Below are 10,000 nucleotides of genomic sequence, written 5' to 3'. Positions count from 1 at the left end.
CCTCCCTCCCTCCCTCCTTCCTTCCCTCTCTCCCTCTCTCCCTTTCTCCCTCCCTCTCTCCCTCCCTCTCTCACCCCACTCATTCGCTCAATTCACTCTCACTGTCGCAAGCACTGTTCCGGCTCATGGTCATTATTCCCTGACCTTGGCGCCGTCATGAACCTCCAGACGCCGCCGTATTACAAAGCAGAGTCCTTATACTGAATGTGATATGAGGAATCTGCTTTGCTTCCAGCTTTTAGAAGTCGGTGCTCTGGGTATGGCATCATGGTCCTTAAGATTGGTTGTTGAGGATGGTCAATTGCTTGTTGGATTGTGCAGGGTAGTTTGGGATTCCTTTAGGATGGTATATTGATGGTACAAATGTTCAGGATAGTTTTTTTGATGATTCGGGATAGTATATTGATTGTTCAGTTGTTCAGGACAGTGTTTTGATAAATAAGGATAGTCATTTTTTGTTTAAATGTTCAGAATAGTGTGTGATAGTCCAGGATAGTCATTGCTTGTTCAATTATTCGTAGTCCAGGATAGTTATTGCTTGTTCATATATTTAGAATAGTCTTTAATAGTCCAGGATAGTCCCTGTTCAAATGTTCGTAGTCCAGGATAGTTATTGCTTGTTCAGATGTCTAGAATAGTTTAAAATAGTCCAGCATAGTCCTTCCTTGTTCAAGTGTTCGTAGTCCAGGATAGTTATTGCTTGTTCAGATGTTTAGAATAGTCTTTAATAGTCCAGCATAGTCCTTCCTTGTTCAAATGTTCGTAGTCCAGGATAGTTATTGCTTGTTCAGATGTTTAGAATAGTTTTTAATAGTCCAGGATAGTCCTTCCTTGTTCAAGACACGTCACAGACGGTTCAAGATGTGATGGTTGAGTGGTCCAGACAGATTGCTTTCAGTCCGCCCGCGTCACCCACCGGGGGCTGTTTGCTGTAACGGGAATTCGGGTCCCGCTAAATTTCGTTGACCTTTTGTATGAAATGCTCTTTTCTCTTCTTCTTTTTCTTTCTCTCTTTTTCGTTTTTTTTTTTTTTTTTTTTTTGGGGGGGGGTGGGGGGGGGGCAGGGGATTATGTTGACCTTTTGTATGAAATGCTTTTTTCTTCTTTTTCTTTCTTTTTTCGTTTTTTTTTTCTTTTCTTTTTTTTTTTTTTTGGGGGGGGGAGAGGGGTGATGGGGTGGGGGATTATCATTCTCACTTCTTATGTGATTTGGTCCAATAATCGTTATGATATTTTCTTAACTGCAGGAAGTATAGATTAACTCTCTCTCTCTCTCTCTCTCTCTCTCTCTCTCTCTCTCTCTCTCTCTCTCTCTCTCTCTCTCTCTCTCTCTCTCTCTCTCTTTATTTATTTTTTCTTCTTTTTTTAATTCCTTGACTCCTGAGGTTGTGTTACGTCTCTAAAATCGACAACAGAGCCAAATGTGCTGAGTCATCGCAGTCGAGTCAAGGGTGAATCGCATGGCTTCTCTCCCTTGATATCTTGTCTAATGGGATGTGGAATTCATGATAACTTGTAATTAATCTTGAGATAGAGTTTATCACGCGTGGCACTGATGCCGTGGTCTTGCAAGTGCCATTTGTGCTTTCATAGTAACTCGTCTCTCTTCCTCAGATTAATAATATGTTCGTGTACCATGAGAATTACCTTAGTTTTTTTTTTTTTTTAGTATAGAGTATGTGTATATATCTGATATATATACAATATATATGTATATATATGTGTATGTATGTGTGTGTCTTTGTGTGTGTGTGTGTTTTTGTTGTTTGCAAAGTAAATTCAGAGAGAGATCAGCGAAGCACGAACTGGGAGTTTATTCCTCCAGTGTTTTTCCTACGTTTTTTTTTCCTCTCTCTCTCTCTCTCTCTCTCTCTCTCTCTCTCTCTCTCTCTCTCTCTCTCTCTCTCTCTCTCTCTCTCTCTCTCTCTCTCTCTCTCTCTCTCTCTCTCTCTCTCTCCATTACAACTTGCCGTGGGATGATTTCCATGAGATCCGAATTCCTCTTCCATTAAGAGAAAGGTCGTTGTGAAGGCCTCACCGGGAAGACTGTCTACAAGGTCAACATCTTTGCGTCGTTTGTCAGTAACCGTATTGTAAATTTTGAGTTTGTTGATCTTTATATGTTTAAACGTTTTTTGCGTATGCTTGCAAGGTAATTTTTGTTAAGCTTCTCGTGGGATTTTACATATTTCGATCATGGTTGTCTTTATGCGTGTTTTAAATGGAAGAAATTGTTCCCAATCAGCTGATAAGTTAGATAATTAGATTATTTTTCTCCGTGATCATTCTAGAGTAGTTTGGCCTTTGAAAATAAATTTACGTTTTCTGTTATCCGTGCAGAGTAACATTTTCTATTATGCATTGAAAGGGTAACTTGTGAATTTGTTACTAGAAAAATAAATCTATTTCATAGAGATCTGGGAAATATGATATGTAATTCGATATTATAAATCAGCTAATAGGTTGGAAGTGCATATTGTGTAAAATGAAGGGAAAACTGTAATTTGATTCGATTTTTTCCCATTCTATTTCCATTACAAGATGTGTATCGAAATCATAAGTCTTCGAATTACAGCTGTTATATAACAGCAAATACCAGGTTCTTCTTTCTAGTTTCACTCTCTTTACATATTACAATTTTTCTGGACGCTATACTCAAAATAGAACACAAGATAGCTTATGAATATTCTTATAACATATAATAACCTATATATGATCCTTATGACATTATAACAGCCTATATGTGTATGATCCTTACAGTATCATACATCATTACAATAGCCTATGCATGATCCTAATAACATTGTAACAGCCTATGTATAAGCCTTGTAACATATATCTTATCGTAATTGATGCCTTAGCATTTTATAATTCTCATTAAAGGCAATAATACTAAATCATGCATTTTCGTATTAATGTTTTTTCAGGACTAACAATAACGTGTCTTGCGTTCTCCTCCCCCAGGGCGCTGGCCACAGATCGCCAGGCCTACAACCGCCTACATGCTTGGAGATCGAAGTTCCGAGTCGCCAACGAACACGGCTACTTTGGGTCTCCGGTTTACCACTACTGTCGGGTATGCGAGGCCCTGAATTACAACGACCCGAAGCCAAAGGTTTATAATCGGATGCAGGAATTTTGGAACAAGCAGAAGCAGTGTTTCCCGCCGACGTGGGGCGAGCGGTTGAAAAGGACAGAGGGTTGATTTTGTGGGTTTTTTGTCGGCTTTATCACCCTTCCTTCTGGGAGTGTGCTTATCGATGTATATTTTCCCATTGGCTTGTTTATCCTCCTCTCTCATAGTCTTCCCTTATGATAGTCAAAGAGTCTGTTCTCATTGTGTGCAGTCCCCCCTCAGCTCCCATGTCCGCCACTCCAGTTTCCAGCCCCGTATCCGAAACACACGATCCGACTCCTAATGGTTCGTGTTTTTTTCTCGGATACTAGAGTCGGTATTTGTCAGCTTGCGAGTGAAGGGGCCTGCAGGAGGGTCGAGAGAGGCACGACCAAGGGCTCTTTTGTCTGTGATTCGGATTCCGTGTCGAGTGGCCATATCATGTGATCCTTCGGTTGTTTAGATTTTTAGATGTTTCGAAAGGGATTCGACGCTCCATTCACGACGAGACCTTGCCCGCGCGCCTGTACCTCGTTGCCCTCGTGTCCGCCACTGCCCAGCTCCCCCAAATACGTCCACTGCATTCAAGTACACTTCGTTGCAGTCTCCAGGTACACGACACAGATTTACAGTATATATTTTTTTCCTTTTGTCAGGGAGTCTCCTCTCAGGAAAACACTTCTTCACATATCATGGTACCATTTACACACAGACTCACACTATAATTTACCTTAGAAAGATGTGTATAATTGAACTGTATATTTTAGCCCGTGACTTTATGATAATAGATGAGAAGAATGGATGGATTAATGATTATGATTATGATTATTATATTAATAAGGGCCATCGTAGTTTGGCAATTAAACGGTGTACATACAATGTGTCCATAATCTTCCGGTTCAAACCACTGATTTTTTAAGATGGTTCGAACAAAGGTTTTTTTCTATCTTTTGATTAATTTTTCCTTTTCTATTTTATATATATAGGCGCCAATGACTAGATTATAGTTAATGAAAAGGGCACATGTTGAAGTGGAGAGAAAATAGCTCTAAACGGTAGTACATGTAATTGAAAAGGGCTGTTAGATGGAAAAAAGGGAAAGAAAAATAATCGTCAAAGCAAATGGGTCAGAAGTGAAAATTTTGAGAACATTTGTAACGCGGAAAAAGTTAGCCTTGTGACTTCAATCGTTGGGTGTCGGTGGAAGGGACCATCATGAAGTCCAACTTCGTAAATATAAATTTTTATATATATAAATATTTAAGTGTGTGTATATATATATTTATATTTATGTTTATATATATTTACATATATTTATATATATAAATATTTATGTATATATGTGTATTTATATATATATATATATATATATATATATATATATATATATATATATTTATATTTATATATATGTATATACACACACATTATATATGTATATATATATATATATATATATATATATATATATATATATATATATATATATATATATATATATATATATATATATATATATATATATATATATATATATATATATGTATATATATATATATATATATATATATATATATATATATATATATATATATATATGTATATATATATATATATATATATATATATATATATATATATATATATATGATTATGTAGCAGTATATTATTATCCATGTAAAACATGTGCGCCTTCTTGCCACGTTTTATGATTAGTCACACCTGTAACATTTTATCATGAAAGCCATTTTTCACATATTTTACCCGGCGATCAATTCAGTGGCGCTCCATTCTTCATGAAAGCTTTTTTTTTAATCACCATTTTGACTCGTTTTTTTTGGGGGGAGGGGGGGGAGGGAGGTCTCCAGCCCACGTCGCGCCCACTTCCGTTTGTCCTTCAATACGTATTCTGTGATATTTATAATCTTAGGGAAATGCGATGGTTTTTCCAAGCTCCGTGTGTGTTTTGTTGTATAGTGTTTGCATCAATTATTTTTTTCTCTCTCTCTCTCTCTCCATTCGTTGTGTTTCCAGTTGCCGTCACTTGCATTTCTCTTCATTTTTACTTATTATTGTTTTTACAATTTAATAAAATCTTGAGAAATAGGACATTACAGTAATATGCTACAACATAGCACATGATGCATCGGTCTGTACGTTCTTTTTCCAAAGCAACATATCAGTATTCAGACATGTGGCTCAAAGCTACGTCAAAGATCCCTTTTTTTTATAATATTCTTTCATTTTTATTTTCAGGCATTTAGGTCGGTTGAAAATGTATTGCTGTATTTTGATAAATAGTTTGTACATGAAATATATGTATAAAAGAAAGAATGATACGTGTTTTTTTTTATATATTCCTGAATGTACGGATAATGCTTAATAATGAATAAAAATGCTACTTGCCTTCCGTGCGAGATCGTTACGAATTTTGTTAAAAAAGGGAAAATCTAAACTTTGCTGCTGGTTTTCCTTGTCAGTTTCTTGCCGGCGAGTTTTAAGTATGAATAGTCTTAAACTTTACTTCTTCCATGCTTGTTTATTTTAGAAAAATAGAGAAGGGATTGTTTTCAGTATCCACACCTGTTCTCCGGCTACACAGGCAAACCCGTACTGAAGGGGGGGGGGGGGATACAGGTAAAGGCAGAAGTAGGAAGAGAGAGAGAGAGTGATAAAACAAGGAGAAAAAAGAGAAATAGATACAGAGACAAAAAAGGGAAAGAGATCCAGAGAGAAACTTTAAAGAGAACAAAAGAACTGAAAAGAGAAAGGGAAAAACGGGAAAGAGAAAAAAATGAATAAAAAAAGAGGGAAAAGAAGGGAAAGATATAAAAAAAAAAGATGACGAAATACCAAGAAAGAGAGATAAAGGGAAAGATATAAAAAAGATGACGAAATACCAAGAAAGAGAGATAGAGAGAGATATATAAAAAAGATGACGAAATACCAAGAAAGAGAGATAAAGGGAAAGATATAAAAAAATGACGAAATACCAAGAAAGAGAGACAGAGAGAGAGAGACACCCCCGCAAATACACACACACACCTGTACCTTTCCAAAGCCGTCCAATTTTCATGACAAGGGCTTACGTGACGTCACACAAGTCACTCAAGAGGAGGTTCAATCTTGCACCTGCGGACGGTTCGATTTTATGCATCTCCCTCTTTTTTTTCATTTCTTTTTTCATTTTTGTTCTCTTTCCCGTTTTTCCCTTTCTCTTTTTAGTTCTTTTTTTTCTCTTTAAAGTTGATCTCTGTATCTCTTTCCCTTTTTCTCTCTGTATCTCTTTCCCTTTTTCTCTCTGTATCTCTTTCCCTTTTTCTCTCTGTATCTCTTTCCCTTTTTCTCTCTGTATCTCTTTCCCTTTTTTCTCTCTGTATCTCTTTCCCTTTTTTCTCTCCGTATCTCTTTCCCTTTTTTCTCTCTGTATCTCTTTCCCTTTTTTCTCTCTGTATCTATTTCCTTTTTTTCTCTCCTTGTTTTATAACTCTCTCTCTTTTCCTACTTCTGAATACACAGAAGGATTTACTACACCAACCTCCCACCCTATCAGACACTCTTACAGAATCCCCTTTTTTGGCTCTTGACAACCTGTTCTCTTCTCTCAGGAACATACATGTGCTTCCCTTGATCTAATCCACTTTCCTTTTACATGTAAAAAAAAAAGATATATAACAAAAAGAACTACTGTGCGAGGCGAGAATAATGATAGTCTGTTCCCGAACAGATGTTGGGAAATGTTTCAACGTTCGGAGTCCTTTGTTTCAAATACGCTCTATGCATTCGTAACGAACTTCGTAATGTGGACAGATGTAGAGAGGTATGAAAGAGAACGAATATCTTCACAATACGAGAAATCTATTTATCCGGTTTCGAATATTTTCCTGTATTACCGACGGAGATATATCCGAAGCCGGTCAGAAACATCTCTTGTATTGTGTAGCTTTTCATTCTCCTTCATCCCTCTCTACACAGGAAAATAACCCCAATCCTAATGATTTAGAGACCAGTTTTCCAATCCTGCCATTCTCCTTCATCCCTCTCTACACAGGAAGATAACCCCAATCCTAATGATTTAGAGACCAGTTTTCCAATCCTGCCAAGAGCTATAGAGACCGGTTTAGCCTTAGCTCTCCAATCTGCCGTCTCGCTTATTTCAAACATAAAATCACCGATGCATATATCTCACACGTATTATAAACCCAAACATTATTTTTCTATCTTTCAATTTTACTTTATCTAGTGATGTTCAGTATGAGTGAATGTAGCGCGTTGAACCAGAGGATTATGAGCATGACAATAATAATGATAATAGTCATAATAATAATTCCAAATATAATAATGATGATGAGATGATGATATTATCAGCAATAATAACAGTAATAATGATAAAAGAATCAATAACTCATTATCATAGTCACCATCATCATCTTCGTAATAAGAAAAAATATAGTGATACTGCTGCTGCTGATGATGATAGTGATAATGATGATAACAATAATAACAATAGCAATAAAAGTAACATCACCACTATTATTATTACTTACTGCTACTACTTACGGTAATGATAACAATGATAATAATAATAATAATCATATAAATATCTATAGCAATGATGGTAGAAATAACATTGCAAATAATAATAGCAATAATAATAATAATAATGATTACAGGAACAGTGATGATCATCATAATAAAGATAACAACGCTGATAATGATAAAAATTATACTAATATTAACAAAGTAATATTGATAATAGTTATGATAGTGATAACAAAAATGGTTACATATAAAATGGTTAATATAAGATTATTAGGTCTACAAATAAATAAAATGGTGTTAGACAGTTACATAGAAGGTAAGTGTTATTTCAGGACATAAACGGGACATTAAAACTATTGATTAATTAAAACTCCCGTGTTAATCTTTTACTTTAGGAAAGACTCCGGAAAATTAATCATAATAATAGCGAAGACCGAATGTGTGAATAACTGTTGGCGTTTGAGATAAATTCCAAATTCCTGATAGAAAAGAGAAACTTTTTTGTAATTCAGAAAGAAGATACACAGTTCTCATCCTTTCGTCCCAAACATGTGTACTCTTCACTACGTAGTACAGTCTAGCACAAAAAATAATACTTTTTGGTTTTGTTTTCTCTTCATTTCGCATTCGTGGAGAGAAGGGGATAACGGAAGGAAGGATAGCGAAAATAAAGAAGAAAACAGGTTTAAATGGAAGATGCGCCTCTCTCTTTCTCTTCTATTAAGAAAAGAAAACATTCCTTATTTATTCGTTTTCCTCTTTTTCTACAAATGATACGTGTTACATTTACGAATTATTCGCGAAAACCCATATGGGCGAGCCACCACAGAGCCATGACGCCCACACGAACACGAGCAGTTTCAAGTCCGTTTTGAGGCCAAATTGGGCGCTTACTACACAACGACCAGTTTCAGAAACGTCACGGATTCGGTTGTCTTACTAATGAACCGTTCAGACAAACAATAAAATCAAAACCGCAAAGGCCCATTGTATTGAAAGGCTTTAGAGAATACTCAGATTTTTAAATCAATAAAGAAAAGAGAGAGAGAAAAAAAAATACAGTGAGGTTTCACTTCATCTATTCTTTTGAATATTCCCAAGAATTTTCGAGTCAAATATTGATAGCCAATGGTGAGGCAACGCAATAATTTCATTTAAAGAAGCTTTTTAGCCAAATATAGGATGCAGAGCTGTTTATGCATTATGTATGAAGTGATCTAATGATGCTGTATGTTTAGAATACAACAAAAAATAATGAGTTGCTCATTATAAAAGCCCCTGAGAACTGCCGCAAAGGAAACTCTTGGCAAAAATGCATCATATTTTCAGCCAACTTGACCACTTTGAAAAGAATGAGCCTATAAAATAAGTAGAAAATCCAGTTGTATAAAATTGCTTATCAAATTAAATGGTACATGCAGTCATATTAAAATATTTTGCACGTGCCTGAATAAAGATGTTATTGATAACATTAGCTTACAACAGTTCCAAAACGTACGTGCACATGAAACACTGGTCAAATTACAGATTATGCAAATGCATGAAATAACAAATTCATCAACAGATCTGTACTTTAGAGAGTTAACAAAAACAAAAGTTAACAAAAACAAAAACAGTAACGCACGCAAAAAGAAGAGGGGATGAAACAGTCTTAATGAAGCATAAAAGTTTCGGCGATACTGATTTTTGGATTTCAGCACCTGAAGAGGAATCATATTCTGTCCGAAACGTCAGGAACCTGGTGTTTCCTTCCTCACTGTGGCTGTTTCGTTCCACTTGAAATATCATGGCTTCTTTATGACACTTTTCACCCAAGGCCAACTGAATCTTTCAAAAATTAGTGGAAAGAGTGACCGCTCGCGAGTGCACGCTTAGATCCCCCGTGACTGCCTTGTGCTTCGTCCTCCCACGCCGAAGGAGAAGGCGCGAGGCGAGGTCAGCGGCCGAGGAAGACAGGGACTTCCGAGTGGCGGTCTGCACGCGCCGTCTGTCTTGGAATCTTCTAGATGCACGAGGAACAGTTCAGGAAAACAATGACATTTACGTTGCTGATGCAAACATGTATGGTAAACATAGACAGACAAAATAGTCATAAGAAACCTGCCCGAATCCCTCAGGACGGAGTAAACAATTAGGAGGCATTACTTTTAGAACGCCCCTCATATAAATATATATATATATATATATATATATATATATATATATATATATATATATATGTATATATATATATATATATATATATATATGGAGACACAAATACATATAGTATATATATAGTATATATATATACACATACACCTCTGTGTTGTGGGGTGTACATACATTATAAAATACCCATTA

General features: G+C 35.9%; 2 protein-coding genes across 12 annotated transcripts in view; one reads left to right on the top strand and one right to left on the bottom strand.

Moving 5' to 3' along the window:
* Positions 1 to 4,222, top strand: part of LOC113813176 (alpha-(1,3)-fucosyltransferase 7) — a 62,082-nt gene extending 57,860 nt beyond the window's left edge. For all 6 annotated transcript variants that reach the window (XM_070116249.1, XM_070116248.1, XM_070116247.1 and 3 more), the window contains exon 4: positions 2,965 to 4,222. In XM_070116249.1, coding sequence (XP_069972350.1) covers positions 2,965 to 3,205 — 241 coding nt within the window. In that variant the 3' untranslated portion in view covers positions 3,206 to 4,222. The remainder of the gene's footprint in view (positions 1 to 2,964) is intronic.
* A 4,178-nt stretch (positions 4,223 to 8,400) lies between these two features.
* Positions 8,401 to 10,000, bottom strand: part of LOC113813174 (alpha-(1,3)-fucosyltransferase 7) — a 13,379-nt gene continuing 11,779 nt past the window's right edge. For 5 of the 6 annotated variants that reach the window (XM_070116243.1, XM_027365126.2, XM_027365130.2 and 2 more), the window contains exon 4: positions 8,401 to 10,000. This exon is cut by the window's right edge and continues 238 nt beyond it. In XM_070116243.1, the coding sequence (XP_069972344.1) occupies positions 9,998 to 10,000 (3 nt within the window). In that variant the 3' untranslated portion in view covers positions 8,401 to 9,997. The other variant, XR_011398227.1, reaches the window with a different exon arrangement.

This window comes from Penaeus vannamei, chromosome 38 (genome assembly GCF_042767895.1).
Source record: "Penaeus vannamei isolate JL-2024 chromosome 38, ASM4276789v1, whole genome shotgun sequence".
Taxonomy (NCBI): Eukaryota; Metazoa; Arthropoda; class Malacostraca; order Decapoda; family Penaeidae; genus Penaeus; species Penaeus vannamei.
The sequence above is the reverse complement of the archived record's forward strand: the minus strand, read 5'-3'. Positions and strand labels throughout refer to the sequence as shown.